At 56.1% G+C, this 27961-nt stretch overlaps 2 protein-coding genes and 1 long non-coding RNA gene across 4 annotated transcripts; all 3 read right to left on the reverse strand.

Moving 5' to 3' along the window:
- Positions 1-310: 310 nt before the first annotated feature.
- On the reverse strand, positions 311-8526 carry TRIM17 (tripartite motif containing 17). 2 transcript variants are annotated; one of them, XM_035727503.1, is made up of 8 exons: positions 8402-8526; positions 7577-7766; positions 5700-6105; positions 4796-4891; positions 4166-4393; positions 2053-2075; positions 1861-1961; positions 311-1510 (listed from the first exon to the last, which is right to left on the reverse strand). In XM_035727503.1, exons 2-8 carry the CDS (start codon positions 7669-7671, stop codon positions 963-965), a joined length of 1497 nt encoding a protein of 498 aa, XP_035583396.1. In that variant the 5' UTR covers positions 7672-7766; positions 8402-8526; the 3' UTR covers positions 311-962. The 2 variants fall into 2 exon arrangements, with proteins under 2 accessions (XP_035583396.1, XP_035583397.1); XM_035727504.1 differs by lacking the exon at positions 8402-8526 and having other exon boundaries at positions 5700-6133; positions 7577-7688.
- A 5705-nt stretch (positions 8527-14231) lies between these two features.
- Positions 14232-16939, reverse strand: LOC113938920. Its single transcript, XM_027624400.2, has 2 exons — positions 16589-16939; positions 14232-16546 (listed from the first exon to the last, which is right to left on the reverse strand). The coding sequence occupies exons 1-2, from the start codon at positions 16937-16939 to the stop codon at positions 15830-15832; spliced, it is 1068 nt and encodes a 355-aa protein (XP_027480201.2). The 3' UTR covers positions 14232-15829.
- Positions 16940-25529: 8590 nt separating this feature from the next.
- LOC113938894 lies at positions 25530-27954 on the reverse strand. The gene is made up of 3 exons (XR_004820055.1): positions 27680-27954; positions 27317-27436; positions 25530-25589 (listed from the first exon to the last, which is right to left on the reverse strand). It is a non-coding gene; the product is annotated as an uncharacterized LOC113938894 (long non-coding RNA).
- Between the last annotated feature and the right edge of the window lie 7 nt (positions 27955-27961).

Consider the following 27961-nt stretch of genomic DNA (forward strand, 5'->3'; position numbering starts at 1 on the left):
CCGCGGCCTGTCACGCGGCCCGCGGGCCGGACAGAATTGGAGGCTGTTCACCCGGTGACCTCGCGGCGGCGCTGCCGCTGCCTGCGCGCGCGCTGGTAGCTCCAGGTCACTGCTCCCTCGCGTCCGAACCAGTTGCAGGACCCGGGCCATCGGGGCGCCCCGCACGTTCACCGGGTTCCCCGCTCAGCACAGCGACTGCGAGGACGAGGGGGGCCTGAGGCTGCGGCGGCGAGCCCCAAGCCGTGCCCAGTGCGCCCCTGGGCCGGGCCCGATCGGGATGCGTGGAGGGAGGGGCTCGGCCTGCGGAGACTCTGGGCTGGTTGGGGAGGGAAGGCATACCCTGGGGGGGGGGATTCGGGTGCCCGGCCGGCCGCAGGCTTGTGAGTGCGCCTGAAACTGCAGAGGACGGCGGGTGGAGAGGAGTCTCTCCCACCCGTGACCCCTACTCTGAATTGCGCCCCGGCTTGTGCAGCTTAAACTCCCTTGAGGTTTATAGGGATCAGTGTGGAAAGTTTCATTTTCCCATCACCCCCCCCACACACACACACACACACCCGCGCAAGGTGCAAGCATGGAATGTATGGAAGACAGAGCAGGTGGACCCTGGAAGTCGCGGCTCTACGTAGAATAACCCGAAGGACAGCAGAGCCAGTGCGCGGGCTCCATCCCTAGGTGGGCGCGGGTATCCCAGGGACAGCTTTTAAAGGCAAACACGCCACACCGCGCCTGGTACTGGATGTCCTTACTCAGAATCGATCCACTAGGAAACTCAGCGGCTTTTCAGAGTTTCCTTTATGAAACACGTGTGAATATCCTCTCTTAACATTTAACTGCCTTAATCGGGATTATATTTCATCTTTGTGAAACCGCCAGAGGTAAGCCTGGCAGGTGGCCTGCGCTGAGCTGGGCCACCTCACCTTCCCGTGAAACCAGGGCCACCCTCACTGCCCCAGCCTCTACCCCTATCCCTTCACCCACAAGGTCACTGGAGAGATGACCATCTGGCCTGATTTGAGGGCCCCGAGGCAGAAGAAAGTTTGCAGGGGGCCGGAGAGTTCAGGCTGGGTGTAGGTGTGCAGGTGGGACCCATCCTTCAGGTTGTAGAAGGACACGTCCCCTGCCTTGAAGTCCAGGAAGACCCCTATGTGGCTGGGGGGCTCGGCCAGCGTGACAGGGGTCGGGGCAGATGTGACCGGCAGGTACTTCTTCTCCTTGCACAGCTGCACCACCCAGAACCCGTTTTCAGGGGACTTGGGGACCCTGTCCCTGCGGCTCACGTTGTCCCTGCACACGCCCAGCGCCCAGAGTGCGTCACCGGTGAGGTTCATGCCCACCTCCCAGTAGTGCCTTCCCGAGGAGAAGGTCTCCCGGCCCACCGCGCTGGGGTAGGCCAGGAATCTGTCCTTGCCGTGGGGCGCGCCCTCCAGTGGAGTAGTCAGGTAGCGCTTCTGGCGGCTCTCGTACAAGAGGAAGTAGGGGTATGCGGTGGCGGGGTCGGGCACCACATCCTCTGCAGACAGGCCAGGGGCCATGGCAAAAGGGGGCCGGATCATCCCTGCCGTCGCTGACCATCCCCTAGGCCTCCCCAAGGCTGAGTCCAGCGGTGAGCCTGGGTCCCTGCGTGGGCCCCTACCCCACCTGTCCGTATTAGTGGTGCTGAGGAGATGGCGGTCAGGGGGCCGTTTGGGCATCTCCAACTGTGTCCCCATAGGAACAGAATGGAGAGCATGGCCCTGGAGCAGAAGCTCAGGGCCCAGAGCGTGGCTGTCCATTACGGAACGGTTGCCCCAACTGGGGGCTCCCGCTGAGTGACTAGGGGCAGGGCGGGGAGTAGCCCAGAGCACCGGGGCCCCTGCTTACCTTGAAAACTCTTGAGCACCTCTATCTGCCTGGGGACCCTGCAGACCGTCCTCAGCACGGTAGGGGTGGCCTCCGGGTACTGAACACTCAGGCTGTTCTTCCTCCAGTGGACACAGGTCTCACTGCCCCTCTGGCCCCACGCGGAGCCCCTCCCTGCGCCCATCACTGCCAACCCCGCAGGTGGCCACGTACCTGCTCAGGAGCTCCTTCGTGTCCTGAGAGACAGGGAGCAGGGACGGAAATAGGCAAGGCCTCATGAGGAATGTGGGGTGTCATGGCTGCATTTCTGGTCTGCAGAGCTAGAAGGGCTTTATGATGTTCCCCTGGGGCCCCGTACCCACTTTCCAGAGCGCCACCCTGCCGTGGCCGCACACAGGAATCCTCCACCTCTGGCCACGAGGCCCCCTGCTGTCCCCCTGTAACTGAGGGCGCTGGACGCTATCCCGCTCACGAGGGGTGCTGAAGGCATGGGGCGGCGACGGCGGTGGGGGCACGTGACCGGTGACCATCAAATGGGGCCTTTTGTACTTCAGACGTCTGCCTATTAGCCTGCAGACCAGCCGCTTTCTAATGGAAGACAAAACGTTCCCCAAATTTTGGGCAACTAACTTGTCTGCAGCAGGTGGCTCCCTGGGCCCAAGGCCCACGGGAGCTCAGGACGACAGACAGACCCTGGGACCGACCCAGGCAAGCAGGATGTCCGGCGCTTTGCAGGCGGCATCTGCCTCTGGTGTCTAAACACGCCTGTGCGTGTGTGCGAAATCTTATCTGTTGCCGTGGATCCCTGTGCTTGACAACTTTCCCACCTGTCGGCCACTGTCACCCCCCGCCGTCAGGGCCTCGCTGGGCCAGTGAGCCCTCGCCCCCCTCACCGGCCGTGGGCTAGGAAGCGAAGTGACACAGTCTGCGGGCCTGGGGCCTGGACAGACTGTCCTCCAAATGCATACGCCGGGGCCCTAGCCCCCAGGGCCCCAGAAGGTGGCTGTATTTGGAGATGGGGTCTTTACAGAGGGGGTTACAGTACAGTGAGGTGACTGGGGTGGGCCCTGACCTCAGAAGATCGGTGTCCTTGCAGGAGGCGGGGTTTAGGACACAGACACACAGAGGGACTGCCCTGTGAGGACACAAGGAGGAAAGAGGCCTCGGGAGGAACCAGCCCCGCCCACACCTGGAGCTCAGACTCCCAGCCCCCAGGACAGGGAGAGAGTCTGTGTGTTGTTGGGGCCTCAGGCCTGTGGTCTTTGTTATGCAGCCTCAGCTGACTGAGTCAGAGCCTTCCCTGTTGATATTTGTTTTGCAGTCAGCGGCCCTGACCACACCTGGGCTTGAGCTCCTCCCCCACCAGCCAGGTGAGCAGGGGTGCTGAGGGCCCCCCTCCCCCACCAGCCAGGTGAGCGGGGGGGGGGGGGGGTGCTGAGGGCTCCCCTCCCCCACCAGCCATGTGAGCGGGGGTGCTGAGGGCTCCCCTCCCCCACCAGCCAGGTGAGCAAGGTTGCTGAGGGTTCCCCTCCCCCACCAGCCAGGTGAGCAGGGGTGCTGAGGGTTCCCCTCCCCCACCAGCCAGGTGAGCAGGGGTGCTGAGGGTTCCCCTCCCCCACCAGCCAGGTGAGCAGGGGTGCTGAGGGCTCCCCTCCCCCACCAGCCAGGTGAGCAGGGGTGCTGAGGGCTCCCCTCCCCCACCAGCCAGGTGAGCAGTGGTGCTAAGGGCTCCCCTCCACTGCCAGGTGAGCAGGGGTGCTGAGGGTTCCCCTCCCCCACCAGCCAGGTGAGGGGGGGTGCTGAGGGCTCCCCTCCCCCACCAGCCAGGTGAGCGGGGTTGCTGAGGGCTCCCCTCCCCCACCAGCCAGGTGAGCGGGGTTGCTGAAGGCTCCCCTCCACTGCCAGGTGAGCAGGGGTGTTGAGGGCTCCCCTCCACTGCCAGGTGAGCGGGGGGTGCTGAGGGCCCCCCTCCCCCACCAGCCAGGTGAGCGGGGGGGGGTGCTGAGGGCTCCCCTCCCCCACCAGCCATGTGAGCGGGGGTGCTGAGGGCTCCCCTCCCCCACCAGCCAGGTGAGCGGGGTTGCTGAGGGCTCCCCTCCACTGCCAGGTGAGCAGGGGTGTTGAGGGCTCCCCTCCACTGCCAGGTGAGCAGGGGTGCTGAGGGCTCCCCTCCCCCACCAGCCAGGTGAGCAGGGGTGCTGAGGGCTCTCCTCCCGCACCAGCCAGGTGAGCAGGGGTGCTGAGGGCTCCCCTCCCCCACCAGCCAGGTGAGCAGGGGTGCTGAGGGATCCCCTCCACTGCCAGGTGAGCCGGGCGTCTGCCTCACCTGCAGCATCTGCAGGGGTGTGTGCTCGTCCCTGTCTTCCAGTGTCAGCAGGAGCCTCTCCAGGGCATGGCTCTGCTTCTCCAGTGTGGCTGCGCTCTCCCGCAGCCTGGCCACTACCTCGCCCTCCTGCTTCAGGGCCTGGAGGAGGCACTGCTCCTTCTCGAGCAGGAGGAGGCCCATCTTCTCAAACTCCAGCAGGATGCGCTGCCTGTGCTCATTCACCTTCACCTGCCGGGGGGCGGGGGGGGGCAGCGGATGTGAGGCACCACCTGGGGACCTGCTGCCCCAGGTGTCCACTCTCTTCCTGGCCAGCCGCACCCACCAGCTTGGATGCTGGCAGCCCTCCACCCCAGGGCCCTGACGACCCCCAGAAAATGAGCCGTCCCTGGAGGGGTGGGAGTGTCTGTGGGGTACCAGGCGGGGTCCCAAGCAGCAGCATGCGGCCATGCGCGGGCCCTCCGTCCCCTGTCTGTGACGCGGCCAGCCTGGGCCAAGCACACGTCCTGGATCCTGATTCTAGCGGGGCCTCCGAGCTCTGGGTGTGTTCTCATCCACACAGGACAGCGATCTCCCCCCGCCCCCCACCCCATGGGGCTGCTGTGTGCGCACACCCCAGCCCCCAGCACCTGCCTGCCACTCGGCCAAGGTCTGTTTCTCCCTGGCCTGCAGCTTCCCCAACTTCATCATCTCCTCCCGAAGGTACCCCATGTCCGCCTCCAACTTCAACTGTGGGACACAGACAGCAGCATGTGGGGTCAGGGCCCCTCACACCCTGGCATCTGGACGGCATCCCCTGAAGCTGCACCCCCGTCAAAGAACACCGTGAGGGGGTGCTGGGGGTGGACACACGCCACCCAAAACGTGCCGCTTTGCAACAGTTATTTTGGGCTGGAACCAATCGAGAAGGAACAGCGGCAAAAAGACACCCTCCCAGGGCTCGCCTTTTCTGACTGAGCACCCAAACTTCTGAGAAGTGAGAGGAGCCATGAATCCCCTCTCCTGGGAAGTTTTATGGCCGAATAGGAAGAAGGACCTGTACAGGCGCCAAGATGCACCTGCACTAGCGCTCCTTCTCATCCATGAGTTTCCCAGTATTCAGTGCCTGCGGCGGTTTGCATGTACCCTCCCAAGGTCATGTGCTGAATCCTAACCCCAGCCCCACGGTGTGAGGATGGGGGCGGGGAGGGCGGGGCGGGTGCTGAGGCCCCGAGGGTGGAGCCCCCAGGAGCGGGATTAGTGCCCTCGAGCCTCCCGCCCAGTGAGGACACAGGGCAAAGACTGCCCCCCAGGAACCAGGGCGCGCTCTCTTCCCCAGCGGTGCTGGATCCCTGACTGGATGGACCCGGGTAGGGCCTTCTTCAGCCTGGACTCCCGAATAACCGTGGCCTGGCTGCCCACGCGGCTGTGGGAGCACACAGACACTCGCCACGCGGTCCCACACGTGGGCGGCTGGTTATGGTAGCCTTCCCACCTGCCTTCGGACACATGCACTTGGCCCCCTCCCGCATTCCCCTGCCCCCAGCCCCGGATCCACCTTGTACTCCTGCACCGCCTCCTCGACGGGGACCACCCTATGGGGCCGGTTCTCCCAGGACTCGCTGCAGACGACACAGATGGGGCTCTGGTCATCCTCACAGAAGAGTCTGAGCAGCTCCTGGTGCACACTGCACAGGTCCCGGCTCTGGAAGGCTGGGTGCTGCCGCACCATCTCGGCCACCTTGGTCAGCCCGCGGTTGGGCCGCAAGTTCCTCTGGGGCGACAGCTCGCGGCACTCGGGGCAGGGGAAGGGGCCCCTCCACTTCCTGCCCCCCTTCCTGCCTTTGGCCTTCTCCCAGGTTAGCCGGATGCACTCGCGGCAGAAGTTGTGGCCACAGGTGGTCATCACGGGATCCGTGAAGTAGTCGAGGCAGATGGAGCCTGTGGCCGCCTCCTGGAGGTTTCTGGCAAGGCCCAAGGCATCCATGTCTCCTGGGGAAGGGATACAATGTCCCTCACACCCTCCTCCAAGGAGCCCTGTCTTTGGCTGGCCCCACCCACGTTAGGGAGAATCATGCTAAGCTGGTTTAGAGTGCCCCCCAATATGTATGACCTATTTCCTTAGCCCCCCACTGACGTGTGTAGAGCAAGAGCAAGAATCCTGTTAGGCCAGTCTGGCAAGAATCCCCCTCCCCATGGCACCTCTTCGTGATTTTCCATCACTGACCTGCCCCCCCCCCCCGTCTGCTCTTTGGCCATAAATCCCGACTTGTGCCCCCTATTTGACATGACCCAGTTCTCTGCAGGGATCTCTTTCCGCCTATTGCAATAACCCTGAACAAAGTGTTTCTGCTGTTCTAACTCTGGACCATCTGTGGTCTTCCTTGACAAGGTGTTGTGCAGAAAAGACAGTTGCGTGTGCATGCATGCCCAGAACATAGACACATGAACACAGGTGCAACCGCAACTGTGTGCGCACACCCCACACGCTGAGGCCTGCACACACGGTATGCACACATGCACTCACACAAAGACTGCCCACATGCACAGGGCACGTGCACACGCACACATGGTATACACGCATGCACACATACACACATGCATAGGGCACGCACACACGGTATACAGACATGCACAGGGCACGTGCACACATACACACACATGCACAGGACACAAGCACACGCACACATGGTATGCACACATACACAGGGCACGTGCACACGCACACACGGTATACACACATGCACAGGGCACGTGCACACATGCACACGGTATACACATGCACACATATACAGACATGCACAGGGCACGTGCACACACGCACATGCTATGCACACACACAGGGCTCATACACGCGCACAGAGTTTGGCCTGCCACTACCCCTGACCTCATGCCCTGGAGGTCCAAAGCCGCCTAGGCGGGTCACCGGGGGCTACTGGAGCCCTGTCAGAGGCTGGATTTGCACATCATTCCTGGGCTGCACGCCCTACCCCAGCCCCAGTTTCTGCAGTCATCTGAAGGGGTGGGGGCTGGGTGCCTCAGACATTCCACGGTCCCTGACAGGGGTTTCAGTTTATCTGGAGCTGTCTCTGCAGAGACTTTGGGGTCAGTCTCGCTCTCAGCTCTCAGCCACCCCGAGGTGCACTCCTGCACACCCAGCAGAAGCAGGGGAAAGCGCGGCAGTCTGGTGGGTTGGGGGTCCGGCTCCAGGGGGAGCCCGGGTCAGTGACGACGGACAGGCCACCCTCCGTCCTTGCTCCTCTGTCAATGCGGGGGTCGGGTGGGGAAACCAGTTCGCCGTCTGCTTCCACTTTGGAACCATCTTCAAAGCGGGGTCTGCTACTGGGCCAGCAGTGCACGCGGTCCCGACCTGAGCCTCAGGGCCCACAGGGTGACCACCCGCCGGCCCCGGGGTCTTGAGGAACTGGTACTTACCGGGGAGGGGGCCGCGGGCCGCACCTCGAAGGGCGTCCGCAGCCAAGCGCGCAAACAGCGCCCGGGAAAGCCTGCGTTTGCGTGCTGACGACCATCGGAACGATGGCCACGGGGGCGCAGGGGGCCGCGGGGGGCGCAGGGCTTTGTGGCGTCAGCAGGGGCGGGGGCGGGGGTGTGAGTTGTCAGCAGCCTGAGGGTGGGGGCGGGAGCCTCTTGACAGGCAAGGGCGAGCGCAGAGTTGGCGGGGGTGGGGGGGTGGGAAGTAGGGGGTTCTGGCAGCGGGGGTGGGGGGTGGGGAGGGCATGGTCGGGACTGGATGGGGAGACGGCATGGGCCAATCCGGAGGATCTTTCTGAGAGGTAGGAGAAAGGGGGGTGTGGGCCTGCGGGGTGGAGGGGAGCCGGATATGGATCCCCAGTGCAGAAGACTAGAGAGGAAGAGAGCAAGTCTGGGCGTTGGGCGAGGTGAAGGGGTTGAAGGGGTCTCTGCAGGGGAGTGGGTAGATGAAGGGGGTCGCGGGGGGTGGCAGCAGGGTGGGTGCCCCATTGGGGGAGATGAAGGGAGGGCGCCCCGTTGGGGGAGGTGAAGGGGTCGCTGGGTGGGGGAAATGAAAATGGGGGTCGCGCCGTTTGGGGAAGTGGGGTGTCTGGGGGGAGATGAAGGGGGTTACCCCGTTGGGGAAGATGAAGGGGTCACTGGGTTTGGAGAAAATAACAGGGATCGCCCCGTTGGGGGAGGTGAAGGGGTCGCTGGGGGGCAGATGAAGGGGGGTCGCCCCGTTGGGGGAGGTGAAGGCCTTCTCAGCCAGGCCTGCAGCGGACCTACCTCTCTGGTGGTGGCTTCGCTAGTGGTCAGAGCCGGCTAGAGGGGAGGGGGCGGCATCCAGATCCAGGGGTAGGGAAGGAGGGGCCAACCGGAGGGGTGGGGGGGCTCCAGGCGGGGTCGACCCCTTGGGGTGTTGCCACCGCGGGAGGTGGCTTTGGCGGGTCGCTGCCCCCAACCCCGACCTAGCCCTGGCTGGTGGCTGCATGCCCCCAAGTCCTGGGTCCTGGGGGAGCGGACAGATGAGGGAACTGAGCCTGGGCCCCCACAGGAGGGCGGGAAAGCAGTTGTGCGGGTGTAGACGCACGCTGGAACCGTCTGGCCGCTCATCCCGTGTATGTGTGAGTGTGTGTGCGCGCGCGCGCGCGCCTGGGCAGTGCAGGGAGGAGGGGCGACAACTTGCTGATTCTAATCTCCCCTCCAGGAGGCCCTGACCCCTCTGTTGTCCTTTCCACCGGAAGGGCGGAGGGTTCTCTTTCATTTTAGGACATGGAGTCACAGAATGTTTAAAACTTTAATTAAAATTTTCAGGAAAGCACACAAGAAAGCAATGGATCCCATACTAACACCTTTTAGGGTGGTTGCTGTATCTGTCGTCCTGTCTTGTCTTGAAGGAAGAATGTTTGTGTTGTTTGAGCAAACCCCAGACACCCCTGCACTCACCTCCACCTGCTGCTTCCTGTAGGGCAGGAAATATCTGGAGCCCCCCCCCCCCCCCCCGCCCCCGGTTGCACTGACAGCAGACCGAGTATCCGGAGAAAATACTGCCTGTATTTTGCATGCATTGGGAGCCCGCAAAGGAACTAGCCGGCTTGTTAAATGGTAGAAGGCTTTTCAGAACGTGAGGTGTATGCCTGACTTAGTAGGGGAAATGGAGGGGAGCAATGGCCTCTATGGGTCCAATGAGCAGGTCCGTCTAGGAAAGGCAAGTGGGTTTTGAGGAGAACGGGAGCTAAGAAAGCTTGTGATTTTGCTTGTCTGTACGGCTATGGGTGGTCCATCTCCTTCGGGTGGGAAGCCGCTCCCAGAGGGGTTGAGGGCAGCCTCACTTCCCAGACCTTGCTTTTAGTCTAACAAGCGACGCTCCCAGGAGGCTTTCTTTTGCATCTGTTGGATCTCAAGTGTCTTTATCTTAAAATAATGCGGCGATTCTGGGGTCTGGAGTGGCCCCCACACTTCCCACACATCTCCAAAAGTGTGTTTCTCGCATAACCACCACACACAGTAATTCCTTGTTGTATTTGCCCTCTGGTCCTTGCCCAGACTCCACCTGTTACCTTAACACTGACTGTTAAAAAAGTTGGTTTGAATCAGGATCCAAACAAGGTGATGAGGTCTTTTAGGACTTTAGATCGGTACTGTTCCTCTTCTTTTCCTTACGTACTTTTCCTCATCCTTCATCACCTAAATGCCGGTGACTGCAGGCCTCAGGGCAGGTGTCCTATGAGTCTGTCACCTTGCTTCTTTAGAGTGTTCCTGATGTTATCCCTCCATCCTGGGAACGCCTTGCCAAAGGAGGTTTGCTTTATTTTTTTAAAAGATTTTATTTACGTATTTGAGAGAGAACACGTGAACAGAGGGGAAATGCAGAGAGGAGAGGGAGAAGCAGACTCTCTGCTGAGCAGGGAGCCTGATGCGGGGCTCGATCCCAGGATGCTGGGATCACAACCTGAGCTGAAGGCAGACACTTCACCATCTGAGCCACCCAGATGCCCCTAGGGAGGTTTGCTTTAGAGCTGAATTTTGCACCAGGGCTACACAGTAGGATCCCCCCCCCACCCCATCTTACCCTGGGATTTTTTTTTTTTAAGTAGGCTCCATTCCCAGGGGCTCTAAATCATGACCCTGGGACCAAGACCCGAGCTGAGATCGACTCAGATGCTCAACCGACTGAGCCACCGAGGTGCCCCAGCCCCCTGTGTGGGGCCGGCTCAGAATCTCTGCAGAGGGGCCTGGTACTGCTGTTTTTAAAAATCTCAGACAGCATCTCACTGGAAGAACAAACACAATGAAAATAAGAGTTTTGGGTCTCCCTGTGGAACATAAGAGACTCCCCCACCTTTCCCCTTCAGAATTTCTTTTTCTGTCCCTTGAAAATGCATGCCAATCTTTTCAATGGCTGAAGAAAGACCTGGGAACATCTCAGGGGCGCTCTGATTGGATGCTCATTCAACAGCAAACTTGCCTTCTCCTCGCTCTGTGTGGAGACGTTCTCTGGGTTGGGAGGAGATTTCATGGTATGTCATTATATTTCTGTGTCAATAACGTGCCACCACAGTCGGAACTGGGTTGGTTCTGGACGTGATCCGATTCACTCAAAGATTTGGATGTTTTGTTTCTGTCCACATTTGCCACTTTTAGTCAGAGAAACAGAAACACAAAATTAAAGCCTGAAAGGAAATATAAAGTTTCAATTGTTGATTTTTGTGCTTTTAGAGCATTTGTTCTTCTAAGGTGTAGGCAAGGGAAATCTTCCTCTCTACCCTCTTAGGTTCTAGCCCTGAGGCCTGTGAATTAAACAGACAAACCACAGAATAATAGAGGAAAAGCATATGCAATTTTACTTGATGTTATTTTCTTACATCCCTGTGGGCTTCATAGTAAGATTTCAAAAACCCAAAGCAACAGACTCGGGGGCTTATATACAATTTTGACAAAGGGTGATCTATTGTGCAGAACTGACAAGACAAAAGGGAGTTTGGGTGGTAAATGTATGTGGGGAAACCAACTAAATCAGCGTTATTTAATAATGTTGGCTTATGCAGACTCATCTGGGTGCTGCCTCCATCTCTGGTGTTAGGGTTATTCTCCTTTTCCTGGTACAGGGATGGTGGAGACACCTTCACAAGGGGGATTTATGTCTTGTTTTAGGCAGGAGAAGGGCAGAAAGCTCATCCTGTGTCTGCTTTTTCTCACTTGCCTTCGGCTCAAAATCATCCTTATGCCAAACCGGCCTTTGTGGGGGTGACATATTTTGATCCCCTTCAGAGGTTATAGTCAGAGGTGAAGTGGGCACTAAGTAAAGGGGGTAAAGACAGATTTTATTCAGCACTATGGCAAGAGTGGAAAGATGCAGAGACTACGACTCAGCTGAGCTGCAAACACAGCAGAGATGGCTGGAGATTTGGACCAGCAAGCCGAGAGAGGGGTCAGCTCCAGCGGGATGCTAGAGACGGGGTGGCTTGTAAACAACAGAAACGTATTGCACACAATTTTGGAGGCCGGGAAGTGCAAGATCGAGGTGCTGGCAGATCCAGTGTCTGGTGAGAGCCCAATTCCTGGTTCACGGACGGAGTCTGCTCCCTGTGGATGGGGCAAGGGTGCTCTCTGGGGTCTGTTACAAGGGCGCTAACCCCATCGTGGGGGCTCTATCCTCAGGGCCTCGTCACCCCCCAAAGCGCCGTCCTCCAAAACCCATAACACTGGGGGTTTGGTTTCAACATCTGATTTTTGGAGACGCAGCCTTCCGCCGATGGCATTGGCCCATCAAGATCCTTGCCCTGACAGAGATGCACGAATATGTCAGAAGTGGGGGTTGAGGAGCTAGATCAGGCATCAAGGAGGGGGGGTCTCACCAAGTGGACTCAGCAGGATTCTTGCTACAACTGGGCTGTGCAGGGTTGGACACGGAAACCCACGGAGGAGGTCTTGAGGAGGCCAGGGCTCAGAGGAGCCTGGCTGGGGGTTCAGGAGAGTCTTTGTGAGATTAAAGCTTGAGCTTGCACTAAGATGCCCTGCGGTCTGTGGGAGCGGGGGGGTATGTGCACACTCTGCAGTGACGTCCGGGGCCACTGGGGGAACCACCCGCATTCCTGTATACCTTAGGGGCAGTATTGTATGGAATAAAGCGTGGAGGAAACTGAACTACGTTCAGTGTCACTTTTGGGTGTCATTTCCCCAGAGCTGTGGACTCTTGGTGTCAGATGGGGCCCCGGTGGTCCAGCCACCTCGCAAAGCAGGACCCTTTGTGCATAACCCTCACAGTGGGCACCCGGCTCCCAGTGAATGAGATGCTTGCCTGTCCTCTCTCAGGAATCTGGTGGGAATGGTCTTAGGTCAAGTGCACAACCGTGCAACCTCAAGGCCTGGTTCTGGTTTCGCCTGTCTTCTTCTACCTCATGTTGTCCTTCTAATGTCTGGAGGTCTCGATTTTTTTTTTTCAAAGATTATTCATTTATTTGAGAGAAAGAGAGAGAGCACAAGCAGAGGGAGGGGCAGAGGGAGAGGGAGAGGCGGACTCTCTGCTGAGCAAGGAGCCTGACACGGGACTCGATCCCAGGACCCTGAGATCTTGACCCGAGCTGAAATCAGACGCTTCAGGGACTAAGCCACCCAGGTGCCCCTGGAGGTCTCATTTTTGTTGTTCACCCCACACCTTTCTCCCGACCCCTCTCTACCAGATTATAGCCCCAATACCTGCGTTGCTGTCACCATTTCCTGCTGATGTGATTGTTTTTATCTACCGTTACCAGAGAACCTGCTGTATCTGTCAGGATTTTATGGCCGAAACAAACAGTCCTGCATCCCGGATGCAGCAGATAGCCACAGCAAAGGTCATTTCTCACTCACTACATGTGCACCATGGGCCTTGTAGGGGAGGGGGAAATCTTTCCTTCTACCCTCTTATGTTCTGTACCCGGGGTCTGTGAATTAGACAACAGCCAGATTAATAGGTGAGAAGGCATACAAATTTTATCTTATGTTTTTAATTGTCTGTGTATGGGGACTTCACAGAAAAGAAGTGAAAACACAAATTGGCCTCTATACCATTTTAACAAAAGCTGATAAGCTGTGAAGTACCAAAGACTTGTTCATGCAGACTCATCTCAGTCCCATCTCTGGTGATGAGAGTCACTGTCCTCTTCCTGGCACAGGAGAGGGGCACCTTTGCAAACAGAAATTGTCTGTCCAAATAGGAATTTCTGCTTTGCTTGTAGAGAGAATAGGCGGGAGGGCAGAGAGCTCCCCCTGTGTTTGCTGTTTCTCAGTTGCCTTCAGCTCAAAATCACCTGTGTGCAAAGTGGTGTATTGTGGGGATCACACATCCTGATCCCCTTCAGTCTCTTGGTGATTGCTCTGCAATGCGTCCTCATGCTGGAGACCAGGTCACGGCCTCTACCATGGGATGGGGGTCACCAGCAAGCAAAGCCAGTTATTCCAGAACACGTAGGAAGGTTGGTCCTGCGACTTAACGAGGGCGCAGTTACTCTGAGGCTTTGGGACCCGAGCCACAGGCGCTGTAGTGACGGCTGGAAGCGTCTGTTTGGGTCTCTGCTCCTTCCCACATCCCCGTGCGGACAACTGAGACCACGGAGCCTTCCCTGCCTTGGGGTGTGCTCTTACCCTTTTCTGGGTGACCCTCTTCAGGGCAGAGAGCTGCCCGTCTGTCCAGTCTGCACCCTCTCCCCCCGGGCAGTGGTGGGCATGGGTCAGACCTCTTTCTCGGGGTAGTTCTAGTCCCCACCTGCCTCTCTTCTTGTGGACAGGGTCACCGGACCATTGGAGGCAGTTCCCGGTGGGGCCCGTCAGACAGGCAGGGGCAGGTGCACAGCTGGAAAAGCCTGGAATCCAGTTCCTGGCTTCCTGGACCAGCCTCATGCAACAAAAAATACAATGACCCACGGCCCTCCGAGGCTCACGCCTTTCAGTTTATCCCCCAGAGTGAGAGTGAAGGAAGTCTCTCTTGCCCCCACACCTAGAAACTCCCGTCTAAGTGGCAGGGAGAAAAAGAACTAATTCTAATGCTACTTTTAAGTGTAAGGATAATGTATCCGTCAGCTGAGGGTGCGTAACAAAGACCACAGCCTTGGCGACTCCAACAACACACGTACTGTCTCCCTGTCCTGGGGGCTGGGAGTCTGAGCTCCGGCGTGCGTGGGGCTGGTTCCTCCCGAGGCCTCTCTCCCCGGCATGCACACAGGCTTGCTGTGAAAAACATGCTTCCATGTGTTTCACAGACTTTCAATCCTCTGCTTCACTTCTGATCCCCAAATGTTGTAGGGGGAGGGGTGCTTCTTTCACACCAAGCAAGCCTGTGACAGAGGTGGGGGGCCTGCAGTGTGACTCAGCTCTAACCATCTATGTGGGGAGAGCATCAGACCCCACAGCTTCAGGGTTCAGGCCCACTGCCCCCCCACTGCAGATGCCAGTCCCAAGTGCGGGGTCCCCCGTGCTCTGACCTGCTGGCTACAGATCCGAGGTTCCCATGGCCGCCTCCTCGGGTTCCATTAACTCGCTGGAGTGGCTCACAGAGCGACATTTCACTTGCTGGCTTCCCAGCTTGTTGCAAAAGGCACGAGAGGATATGAATCCGCAGCCGCAGCGAGATCTGGAGTGGTCCCGCCTGCAGGAACTTTTGTCCCCGTGGAGCTGAGGGTGCACCACGCTCCCTGCATGTGCATGCTTTCTTGTCCCCCGGCCACAGCTGCCATCGTCAGGGGCTTTCCAAACTCACCTCATCGACACACTCAGGTGTGGTGGGCAGGGGCTTGCTGTAAATAGCAAAAGTCACCCTTATCACCTGAATCACAGAAATGTCTGAAGGGTTTGAGACCAAACATATTTATTATAAGCCACAGTATCACAGCTGTCCTCTCTCCATAGCCTCACGTGGGCGTCCCTCTGTGCGTCTCTGCATCCTAATCTCCTCTTCTTGTAAGGACATCGGTCCTATGAGATTAGGACTGACCATAGGGACTGCATTTTCTCTTATGAACACTTTATAAAGGCCCTATCTCCAAACACAGCCTCGTTGAGTTCCTGGGCGTTGGGGTGCAGCACAGGGATTTTGCAGGGTTTGGCGGTGCCCACAATTCGGCCCATCACAGACAGCGGGCACACTGAGCCTCCGTCCCCTTACTTGGACTGTCTGATGTGACTTTCTGACCGTCTTCTGGACCAGATGCTGCTGACATGCTTATGTCCGGGGCACAGACGCGGGAAATGGGGAGCATCTCCCGCAAGGACCGCAGGACAGGCTCAGTGGGTTGGTTGGAGATGGACCGTGGGGCTGGCCGGCGATCAGGAGTCGTCTGCTAACTTGAAACCCTCCTGGGAACGCCACGGGCACAGCCTGAAACTGGGCCCTGTACTCAGAGGGCAAGGAGACACCCCAGAGACGGGCTTGCAGACGACAGTCGTAGGAGGCAGAGGGAACTCACCAGGCTTGTCTGGGGCGGCAGCAAGGCCAACAGACCCCCACGGCAGCCTGCCAAATCTGACGAGCTTGTGAAGAGGCCTTGACCGGGCTCAGTGACCACACCACGCAGGTGTCTTAACCGCTCCCCGGCGTCTGAAGGCTCCGTCCTTGGAGCAGCCCCTGGGGGCGGGAGAGGCAAGTCGAACCCACACTCTTAGGACCCAGGGTGGTGAGAAGCCTCCGAGCGCCCGGGTCCTGCTCTCGGCTCGATAGCTGGTCACGCCGTTTTTACGTCATTCCCCAACGCTGCCCCTTAGGAAGGGCCGGTGAGGAGGCCAAGAGGAGGGTCCCCTGGCTCCTCTGGACTCTCCGATCAGGAAGCTGAGCATGCTCCCTGCCATACCCCAGCCACAGTGCAGCCCCAGCTCCTTACGTCCCCCATCCCCGCGGGAGCACCACCCCCCCAGGAATCTTGCCGAATACACCTGCTGTGCCCTCCCCTCCGCGATGCCCGTCCGGGGCTCCGGGCCAGGACTCTTGTTTCCTCTGGGGATTGCGAGAGTCCCTGCGGCCCATCCTTTTCTTTCAGTGTGGCAGGGGATGCTCTTCGCCAGCCGGATGTCCTTGGGCATGATGGGGACGCGCTTGGCGTGGATGGCGCACAGGCTGGTGTCCTCGAAGAGCCCCACCAGGCAGGCCTCACACGCCTCCTGCAGGGCCATCACGGCCGAGCTCTGGAAGCGCAGGTCGGTCCTGAAGTCCTGCGCGATCTCGCGCACCAGCCGCTGGAACGGCAGCTTGCGGATCGGGAGCTCGGTGGACTTCGGGGAGCGCCGGATCTCGCGGAGGACCACAGTGCCGGGCCGGTAGCGGTGCGGCTTCTTGACGCCCCCGGCGGCCCGCGCGCTTTGGCGAGCCACCTTAGTGGCCAACTGCTTGCGGGGCGCCTTGCCGCCGGTCGACTTGCACGCAGTGTGCTCGGTGCGTGCCTTGGCCGGGGCGTAGCTAAACTACTGAACCCGTGGCTGCTGCAGCTCGCCTACAGCTGGCACCCCGGCAGCGCCTGCTTTTATAGAGGCTGCCGCCTCCCCATTGGCCGGCCGCTGGGTGGCGCGATGGCAGGCTGCGCTGTGATTGGCCCGCTGCACGCTCCGCTCGGCCGCCTGCCCCTTATCTGCGCCCGGCGCCGGCGTGACTGCCAGTCGTGTCGGGGTCTCGCAGCGGTCGGACGAGCTTGTTCCCGCCCTCGCAGCAGCGGGGCAGGGTCGGGCCACGTGGCCGCCGGCGTCGCCTCTCCCCACACGGCTCCCTCCTTTCTCCCTCAGCACTCCCCCTGGCTCCCGAACGCTCCGGGGGCGAGAAGAACCTTCTAGAAGTGTGCCTTCTGCGTTCGGCCTTTCCATGGTGACAGTGTTGAATTTTCCCAGCCGCCGGTGAAAGGCCCAGCACAGGGCTGGGCACAGACCCTCCGCGTCCCCATCCTTCCCTCGGGGGTGATTAGTGCGCTGCCCGTGCCCACAGCTGGACCCCAACGACCCCAACAAGGTGCTGCTGCGCCCAGATTGGGTTCAGTGGCCGTGCTTCCCCAGGTGCTGCCCTCTGGCCCCTCCTGGGGCCTGGCCCCCCAGCCCCGGGCGTCCCCCTGCAGCACTGGCTCCTGTGAGAGAAGAGCCCGCATTGCCCAACCCTTGAGGCACTTGCGGACCCCAAGTTTACGGCCCACGGGTGGGCCAAATGTGCCATCCCAAAACGTGCAAGGTCCACCCCAGGGTAATTTTGAGCTAAAGGCACTTGGAAATGCAAGCAGATGCAAGGGGAGAGCTCAAAGCCCTCGTTTTCTTCCCGAAAGCAGAGCTGAGATTCCCATGTGAAAGCTGACAGGTCTACAGCTGCGGAGAAGAAACATTTTCATCATCCCGGAGGGCAAGTGAAGACCAAAGAGATCTCTGCACACACAGACCTTGTTGACAGAATTCCGATCTTCCTTAGGGCTCCCGGGGCATCTTAGCCACTTTCCTACAATCGCCTCTCTTTGTTCAACCCAGTGTGAGAGCATGTAGGTTTTGCCCCTTCTGTGGGTCATTTCCTCGCGAAGGTTTCTGCGTTCTAAGAAAACCTAAAATGCTTGGGGCATCTGGGTGGCTCGGTTGGCTAAGTATCAGACTCTTGATTTCGGCTCAGGTCATGGTCTCGGGGTCACGGAATGGAGCCCCACCTGGGACTCCACCCTCAGCATGGGGCCTGCCTGAGAGTCTCCCTCTTCCTCTGCCCTTCCCCCACCCCCACACTTGCTCGCTCTCTAAAATAAAATCTTAAGAAAAATAATTTAAATGCTTTTGTGAATCTGTTTTTGTTTTTGTTTTTTTTTTTTAGAGCCCCTACTGAAGCCTAAGATGAGTAGAGGAAAGACTTTTCCTGCCCTGTTGCAAGAGTCTTCTCTCCTCCCTTGTACTAGTCCTTTCAGATAAAAGTCTCTCCTTACTAAATCTGGGCTGTTTTTAGTTGGTCATGATTGTCACACAGAATCTCTGCCGTCGTCCCCAAGTCGGGTCGGATTGGCTAGGCGCCAGGGAGAAGAACTGAGGGACCGCCCCAAGGTTGCCTGGCCTATATGGTGTGGGTCTGACACCGTCAGAAATAGGGAAAGAGAGCCCATGCTTTGAGTCATTTGACCTTGGCCAATGTATAGCTTCCCTGGGAGCCCAGAAGCAGGGCCCACACCCTTGAAAAGCTGAGAATTTCTTTATCACACGTAAAACCTCTTTTTAGGTGGTTCCGTTAACAGTTTTAATGATCTCGAGAACTGAGTTTCCCGTGGTTCCTACTCAGAGGTGTCAAGGCCCAGGGGGAAATCATCCCCTAGGAAAACTCCCCAAGAGGAGAGAGATCATCTCTCTGAGGACAGCCGCAGAGGCAAACATTCCCCCCGAGGTTCTGGCTTGTCTAGGACACGTGCATTTGATGGATGAGGTTGTGTGTGCTCTGTGCATACATTTGGTGCCAATCACTGTGCTGAGGAGAACAAAGGCAAGAGAAAAGCTGCTATGAGGAAACCCCCTTACAGCTTGTAGCCCCCTGATAAATCCCTGAGCGGGCCAGAGTGTGACCTACAACTCTCCAGGAACTCGCGGATGCCCTAATGTCGACGTTTTATTTGGGACTAGAGACAACCTTCTCTTGACAATAGCCAGACCTCTGGGGTTCCGTAGACCTCACTTTTAGCCTACAGAACTTCCTTGGAAACATACGTTATCTCTACCCTCCCTCCGCACACTGAAAAGTAGTCATCAGCCACCCCTGCCGCTCTTTCTGCCCGTGGGTCTTGTCCCTGTGCTTTAAGATAAACACCTTTGTCCACCAAAGACGTCTCAAGAATTCTCTCTTGACCATCGCCTTTGGTGACCCCGCTCCAGCTGTTCAGCCTCCTTCCTGCGTCTGAGGGAATCCCTCCCTGAGCTAGAACATCCTTTCCTTGCTCTCACCACTCACGGTGTTTGCAGGTGCAACTCGGGAAATACGGGCTTGTGTGAAGCACTTTGTTGTAGGTCCTTTGGGATTTGAGGTCCCAGGTGGTTGACCTCGTGCATCATTTCTGTGGAGTCCTATGGGAGCTATCGGGACTTCCAGGAGCTCACTCCACAGGTGGAGTGGGGTCCTTCCAGGGGCAGGTGGTCGTGGATAAACAGTGCATGAAGGTTCCCCCAGAGCGGACAACTACAGAGGACGCTCAGGTGTCCAGGTGCTGGGAGGACCCTTCCGATACCCCCCAACTGACATCCCGTTCCTCCGGCCCCCTTTGTGGGAAATTCCTGCTGAGCATCTACAGGTCCTGCCCTCCCATTCTCTGGCCCTGAACACAGTGAGCGTTGAATTCGCGTTGCCCAGAACCCCATGAGGTGACGGCATTCAGTGCCAGGAGTCTGGGGCGCACCCCAGGCACCCACCGTCACCCACCATGGAGCATTTGGAGGACCCGTGAGGCACCAAAGCGCCTCCAAAACTGCAGACTGGGCCTGGTTCTCCAGCCATGATGGGGTTCCCCTAACAGGTGTGCTCCCTGTTTAGACCCATTTCATAGGAGGCTCCGCTTGGGGTTGTCTCCACTGTGGTGATTCCCCTTGGCCTCCACAGTAGGAAAGAACTCTGCCACGGGGTTCAATCCATGTCCTGCTAATGCTTTGTAACTTTTTCCTTTTTAGAAAGTCTTGTTTTCTGTTTCGGTGAATAGGTGGCAAGAATTTAATTCTTTTTCTGTTTTTGGCCTCAGGAATTCCTCTGGCAGTTCAGTGAAGCTCAGAATATTTTAAAACATTTAAAAATGCATACCATGAAATGTCTCAGAATGTTTTTAAATGCATGACATTTTTTATTTTTTATTTTTTTAAAAGATGTATTTATTTGAGAGGGCGAGAATGAGAGAGAGAGAGAGAGTACATGAGAGGGGGGAGAGTCAGAGGGAGAAGCAGGCTCCTTGCTGAGCAGGGAGCCTGATGTCGGACTCGATCCCGGGACTCCGGGATCATGACCTAAGCCGAAAGCAGTCGCTTAACCAACTGAGCCACCCAGGCGCCCTGCATGACATTTTTTAGAACTGCAAAGGAAATCGGTGGTGCTGAAATAAATTGTCAAAATGTATACAAATTAATTATGTGTATACGATACATACAGTTGTACGTGTATAAATGTGCATCTTATTACTGCAGTAAATGCAAAGTTCTACCAGGGAAGGACTTGTTCCTACTGTCATTTGTAAGTGGCTGTGGGCATGAAGGACATTTAGGGATCCCTGTACTGTGAGGACCCCATTTGCTGTCCTCTCCTTCGCATATTGGTTATACTTCTACGTAAACTTCTTTTTACGTTATTGGCCTAGAGTTTGAAACATACATTTATAACCAATCTAAGTCCACTGTGCTTTTTATTTACTTGAATTTTTATTCATAAAAATATTTTATATGTTTATCTATTTACTTAGAGAGCGTGTGAGCGGGGGTGGGGGGCCTGCGTCGAGCAGAGGGAGAGACAGAACCTCAAGCAGACAGCAGGCTGAGTGTGGAGCCCAACGTGAGGCTTGATCTCACGACACTGGGACCATGACCTGAGTCGAAAGCAAGGGTAGGAAATTTCACCCACCGAGCCACCCAGGCGCCCCCAAATTGCACATATTACTCCTTTGGTGATTGTCACATAGTCCTTGGCTACTCTGGGTTTTTAAAATAAAATAATATTACTCCGTTTTCTTTCTGCATTTCAGTTTGGGAGGTTCCTACCGGCCTTTCTTCAAGCTCTCCGATTCTCCCCTCGGCCACGGCCAGCTGGCTGAGCCCTTCGGAGGTGGCCTTTGCTTTTGCCTCGGTGATTCTGACCACGTCTCTCTTGGCACTTCCGTCCCTCCGCGTACATACCCGTCTGTCTACTCTATCCCCTGGAGCCCTTAGCATAATATCACAGCTGTTTTAAATCCCCGGTCTGCTAATTCCAACACCTGTGTCAGCCTGCGTCTGGTCCTGACGGCCGTTTAGCTCTTCAGACGGAGTTTTCCTCGCCTGTGGGCATGTCTGGTAATTTCTGGTTGGAAGCCAGACACGCGGTTCATGCTGGGTGATGAGAACTCGAGTGAGTCAGCTTCGAGGGGGAGGGTCTGTGCTGCTCCGGGTGTGGGGGGTTGGGCTGCACTTAGCGTGTAGGGTAGCTCCAGGCCCCAGAAGCTCCTAATACCCCTAGGGTCCTCGTTTGTGTGCCCTGCTGTCTTTGTGCTTCCCGAAGAACCCCGTCTCTGATGGAGTGGCTCCTCGGCCCTCCCCGCTCTGACCCCCTGGCGGGATGCTGCTGGGGCGGTGGTAGGCCATGGGCAGGCGGAGCGTGCCCCTCTGTTTAAGTCTCAGTCTCTTCACGGCCCATGTCACTGGGCTGTGACCCTCACAGGGGCCTCATAGGGGAAGGCTGGCATTTGCACAGGGCCCGAGGTGGGAGCGCACAGCTCCTAATTCTGCTCACCATAGGGAAACTCAGGGAACACAGGGGCACCTAGAAAAAGAAGGAAACGCAGACAGCACCTGGTGTCGGTGACTTTTGTGCACTGGCTTGACTGCTGTGTAGGGCACCCAGATTACCCACGAATCTGAGTGTGTCTGTGAGGTGTTTCTGGCTGAGATTCACTTCTGAATGGATGGACTCAGTACAGCCCATGGCTCACTCCAATGTGGGTGGGCATCACCGAGGCCGCTGAGGGCCAGGACAGAACAACGGGTGGAGGAAGGAGCCCTTCTGTCTGGCTGAGGAGTTAGCGCGTCCATGCTCTCCTTGAGGCTCCTCATTCCCGGGCCCTCAGACTCAGAGTACATTATATGCATAATTATATATATGTGATACAGATATCTTACTAATAACAGGATTAATAAGAACGATATATCTAAATATCTTATTAATTCTATTTGTGGGGAGCACCCTAACTGATACACACCTTTTCAGACAAAAGTGAAGATAAACGGAACCAAAGCCTCCTACACCCAGGGGCCGCGGGATTTGAGAGCGTGCTAGATGTCGACGCAGGTGGGGGTGCGGGTGAACTGGATGGAGGTGCCAGGGCCCCTTGGGGAAGTCAGGGAACCCGGGTTAGATTGTATAGGTTACAGGCAGTCAAATTTTTGAGTATTTTAGGAGAGATGAGTGCTTTTACGGATGGCACCCCATTTAGTGCAGGCTCTCACCGGGTGCATGACTTCCAAGAGCCGTTCTGCCACTTCATCCCTCGAGGGGCACATGAGCTGGCCAGGGTCCCTATGGTCGGGGCCACCAAGGATGTCACCAAGTACACCAGCTCTGAGTGCGTTTTCGGAGCTTCAGAGTAAGGGTCAGGCCCTGCAGCAGCTCTCTCCAGAGACCCCTGCAGCTTTCCTCCAGTTTCCAGCAGGAAACACGGCGACACAGCATGTGGATTCGGAAAACCGGTTTATTTGGCTTATAGGTAGTGCTCCTCCCCTGCGACGCGCTGAAGTGTATCCCTCCCTAGGTTCCTAGGTGCGAGAACTGACATCCGACCCCTCTGAAGGTGACTGTGTTTGGAGACCGAGTCTTCAGGCAGGTCATCAAGGTAAAGTGAGGTCATTAGAGTGAGCCCTAGTTTAATTCGACAGGTTTCCTCGTCTCAAGGGAAAACCTGGGAGGCGCCTGGGGGGCTCAGAAGGGGGAGCATCCGACTCTTGATTTCGGCTCCGGTGGTGATCTCGGGTCTGGAGCAGATACGGCCCGCACAGCCCCAAAGGAACCAACCCTGCCAACACTTTGATGTTGGACTTCTAGTTTCCAGAACTGTGGCGCGTTACACTCTTTCTCTTTTTAAATATTAATTGAATTATTTGAGAGCGAGCACTTACGAGCACAGAGGGAACGGCAGACTCCCCGCTGAGCAGAGCCGGACGGACGTGGGCCTCCATCCCAGGGCCCTGAGATCATGACCTGAGCCGAAGGCAGACGCTTCACCTTCTGAATAAATCCTAAATACCTAATATCCTAAATACCCTCGTACGTTGAAGTATATATCGTCTCCCTAAGAAAACTAACAAACACCCCACAGAGACACCCCCAAACCCTCTTTCTCTACATTCTCTGATATTCCAGAAAAAAGAACCGGATTTCTTTGTCACTCGGAAGGTGATGGGTTTCACCGTTATATGTCATGCTGGGTCTTCATCACAACGAGGAGCCATGAATTTACCATCAACCCCAAATGCCCCATTTATAGCTCTCACCTCGCGGGACGAAAATCACCAGCGCTCTTGGGGAGCCCAAGCTTCGCTCTGGTGGCGGGAGAAACCGCAGGAGCGCTATTTCAAGGGCTTCTGGGGCATCTGCGTTCTGATTGGCTCGCTTCCCCAGCTCTTCAACCCAATCAGAGAGCCGAGCTGCCTCCGGCTATGTAAATATGCTCTCTGATCCAATCCCATGCTGCCTGTCCCCAAGCCCTCATTTGCATGTAAGCCACATAAATAGGACGGCGGGTGCCGTTCACCATCCCCGGGGGCTGCGCTGTCGCCCCTGCCCCGGGAGGGCCTGACGGTGGGGTGTGCCTGATATTCAGGACGGAAACGCCCAGATCTCCAGGTTCGGCAGCAGCGAGGGGGCTGCTTCTTTCTCCAGTAAACTCCGAGACCCTCTCTATTAACCCAAACCCTCCCAGCTACTTTAAAAACAGACTTCATAGGGCGCCTGGGTGGCTCAGTTGGTTAAGCGACTGCCTTCGGCTCAGGTCATGATCCTGGAGTCCCGGGATCGAGTCCCACATCGGGCTTCCTGCTCAGCAGGGAGCCTGCTTCTCCCTCTGACCCTCTTCCCTCTCGTGCTTTCTGTCTTTCTCTCTCTAAGAAATAAATAAAATCTTTAAAAAAAAAAAAAAAAAAACAGACTTCATAATCGGTTTCCTCTTGAGGCCGTAACAAATTACCTCCAAGACAGCAGATTGAAGCAAAGCGCATTTATTCTGCGGTTCTGCAGGTCGCAGGTCCTGGCTCAGCTGGGCCCCCTGTAGAGGTTCGGGGGCTCAGCTGAAGGTGTCGTCGAGGCTGCTTTCCTGCCCGAGGGCTCTGCATAATCCCCCCCACCCCGCCCCGCCCCGGGGGGCTCACCGAGGCTGCCGCAGTCCCTCGCGGCTGCTAGCAGATCCACTGGGGGCTGTCTTTTCCCCCTGACCCGGCCCGAATTCCTTCTCTGCCAGCCAGGTGGTCCCCTCCAGCGGGGGCCCGTCCCATCCCCCCTCCGGCTTCCAGTGTGTCTGAGTCTGCGCCGCGCCTTTCCTGCTCCAGCGGATTAAAGCTCTCTGCTGTTAAACCGCCTGTGATTACATTGGGAGATCTAGGATGATCTCCCTCTCTTCAGATCTGTAGCGGTAATGGCAGCCGCAAGTCCCGCCAGGGGCAGGGGGGTGCAGTCTGTCTACCAGAGACATCTCTAGACTTTCCTTTAGGACCTCTGTAGTCGTCTATATTGCAAACCAGTGAGGTTATGTGGTAAAAACGAAGCTCGTTCCTCCGGAGGTGCACCCATACGAGTAAGCCGGGTTCACGTCCTCGCTCGAACATCCACAGATGGCTCAACCAAACGGGATATAGCAAAGCTGGAAGGTGTGTTTGCTTGGTGGTGGAAAAATGACCTGATGAAACGGGGATGTGTCGGACGACACTAACACAGAAGGCGTGCTATGTCTGAGTTTTTCCAGGTGGGGATATCTGCCTGCCTGAATGAATGAATATTTAGGATTTATTCAGAAGGTGAAGCGTCTGCCTTCCGCTCAGGTCATGATCCCAGGGTCCTGGGATGGAGCCCCGCATCAGGCTCTCTGCTCAGAGGGGAGCCTGCTTCTCCCTCTCCTTCTGTCTACCGCTCTGTCAACTTGTGCTCTCTCTCTGTCAAATAAAAGACAACAACAACAGCAGCCACAAACCCAAATGTGTTCACAGCAGAATGCGTCTGCTCTCAGCGGCAAGTGTGGAAAGAGAGCCAAGTGTCACCCTCCCGGGATGTATGCTACCCACATATATGGCCATGGATTCGGTGATGTCCATACCATCAGGGTCATGCTAAATCAGGCGACCTCAAAGTCTTTGTGGCTCACACTCAAGAAGAACGAAAACACAGTTGACCTTGGAACGATGCAGGGGTTAGGTGCCCGATCCCCTGAGCCCTTGAAAATCCATGTACAACTCTTGATTCCCCCCAAGACTTAACTACCAATAGCCCACCATTGACAGGAAGCCTTACTGATAACATCAACAGTTGATTAACATGTATTTTGTATGTGATATATATCATATACAGGATTCTTTCAATAAAGTAAACTAGAGAAAATAAGATATTATTAAGAAAATCAGAAGGAAGAGGGCTCCTGGGTGGCTCAGTTGGTTAGGCGACTGCCTTCGGCTCAGGTCATGATGCTGGAGTCCCGGGATCGAGTCCCACGTCGGGCTCCCTGCTCAGCAGGGAGTCTGCTTCTCCCTCTGATCCTCCTCTTTCTCATGCTCTCTGTCTCTCATTCTCTCTCTCGCAAATAAATAAAATCTTAAAAAAAAAAAGAAAATCAGAAGGAAGAGAAAATACATTTGCAGTATTGTAATGTGTTTATATATAAATAAAAAAAATCTGTGTATAAATGGACCTGTACAGTTCAAACCTGTGTTGTTCAAGGGTCAACTAATTTGTTAAATAACTAGGGTTTTCCCTTTAAAACCTGGGAAATTTCAAACACGTACAAAGATAGACAAATAGTAAAATGGACTAGATTTCAGCAATTATCAGCCAAAGACCAAGTTTGACTCATTATCTTTCTCTTGCTCAGGTTATTTTGAAAAATAAAATCCAAAATATCATAACACTTCATACATAAATATTTTCCTGAGTTCCTAGGCCACTCCAGGTGACTGAAAGATTGTTTAATAAATCAGGGATACAATGAATGTCACTCCTCAAGAAATGGCAGATCCTGTCTTCCAGGTGTTTATCAGTAACAAACCTTCTCAACAGTATGCTACACAGAGCTTATAAGCATAAATAGAGGAAGATTTTTCAATTTCTAACCTGCGTGGGCCCAGGTCCTGGGCTCCCAGGAAAGCTATACTGTAACATTTACCAAGGTGACAATGATTTGGTAAAACCTCAGAGCATGGGCTCTATTTCCATATGTGTGCTTCATAAAAAAAATATTAATAATAATAACCAAGAAGGAATATTCTAACCATAAAGATAAGAAAGACAAAAAAAACCTCCCTGGTTCCCACATTAAAGGCATACAGCCTTGCACATTAAAAACATAAGACAAAGTCTGTAACTTTGTGATTGTCCTGCACTATGAGCTCCTTCCTGGGTCCCCAAACTGCCCTGCAGATTTCAGACCTGCCAGCCCCCCAATCACGGGAGCCAATTCCTTAAAACACATCTGTCTCTCTGTCTGTCGTATTGTTTCTGCTTCTCTGGAGATTCCCCGCTGAGAAAACTTGGAGTTACTACTCTCCTTTGTCTTTCACCTCTAGTTGTAAATAGGCCCAGGTCTTTTCCGGTGTGTTAGCTTCCCAGAGCTGCCCTAGCAAACTACCACAAACTGTGGGGTTTACAACAGGCGTTAATGCCCCCCCCCCCAGGCTGGAGGCCACAAGTCCCAGATCAAGGTGTCACGGGGCCATGCTCCCCCCAGAGGCTCTAGGAGCCAATCCTTCCTGCCTCTTCCAGCTCCTGGGGGCTCCAGATGTGCCTCGGCTTGTGGCTACATTACTCCAGTCTCTGGATCCCTGTTCACCTTTCCCCCACTGTGTCCACAGTGCCTCTGCCACTCTTCTATCAAGAGACACAGGATTGCATTTAGGCCCAGGGTAATCCAGGAGAAGCTCCTCCTCCCAAAATCCTTGCTTTCCTCCCATTTCCCACACAGGGTAGTAGTCACAAGGTTCTGGGATGAGGAAGAGAGTAGTTCCTTCCACGGCGGTTTTTGGAGCCAGCCACACAAGGCCACTCCCAAGGTCAGCGGAGCAGGGCAGCTCACCCCTGGGGTGAAGCGTGGGGCTTGAGGTGGGCGAACATTTGCTGAACTCAAAGCAGCACAGGGAGATTTAGTGCAGGGCAAACCCACCTCCTCTCAGGAGCAGAACTAAGTAAACTGCACACTGGTGACCTTTCTTAAATTTGCATTGCTACATGGAGTGACTCTGATGGAAAAAATACACCCGTATCGCAGCCGACTCTGCCAAAGAGAAAGGGCTCATTGAGAGTCAAGTGGGAGCAAGGAACGTTCTTACCATCGCTGGTGGCACCGAAGGACCAGTTTGACCCAGTGTCGGCTGTGGAAACGTAGAGGACCACCAGCGACCCAGGACTCTGAAGATCAGTCTGTCTCCGCAGGAGGGTCACGGATGTCACTATGAGGAGAGAACAGTGAGCAAGAGAAGCAGATATAATAGAAGCAGCACCGACTACCTCCCCCCACCCCGCCGCACAGCCGGTAAGGTGTGCACCCAGCTCTTCACCACGTCTGCAATACTAATTTTCATCAAGAGCAAAACTCCATGCAGTGTGGTTTCATTCACACCCTGAGTGCAAAAAACAGAAACAAAATAGCTGAATTCCTGTTTTGAGTAAAAACAAACAACAAAAAAAACAACCTAAATCCAATCTGTGTTTGTCAACGTCCCTAGGCAATTCTCCCGGCCTTGGAGGACATTGCATGTCCCAGAAGTTTATGTCGGTTGTGACCCTATCTACCTGGAGACAGGATCAGACCCCACAGGCTCAGGGCTCAGTCCCATAAGACTACAACACCCCTAGATCCGACGCCAGTGGCAAGTCCAGCTTCACGGTTAACTAGAATGTGCAGTTTACACAAAGATTACAACCATAAGGCTACGGAAGGATGTAAATAAGATTGCGCTGCCTTTTTACGGACC

The sequence above is a fragment of the Zalophus californianus genome, chromosome 5 (genome assembly GCF_009762305.2).
Source record: "Zalophus californianus isolate mZalCal1 chromosome 5, mZalCal1.pri.v2, whole genome shotgun sequence".
In the NCBI taxonomy this organism is placed as follows: domain Eukaryota; kingdom Metazoa; phylum Chordata; class Mammalia; order Carnivora; family Otariidae; genus Zalophus; species Zalophus californianus.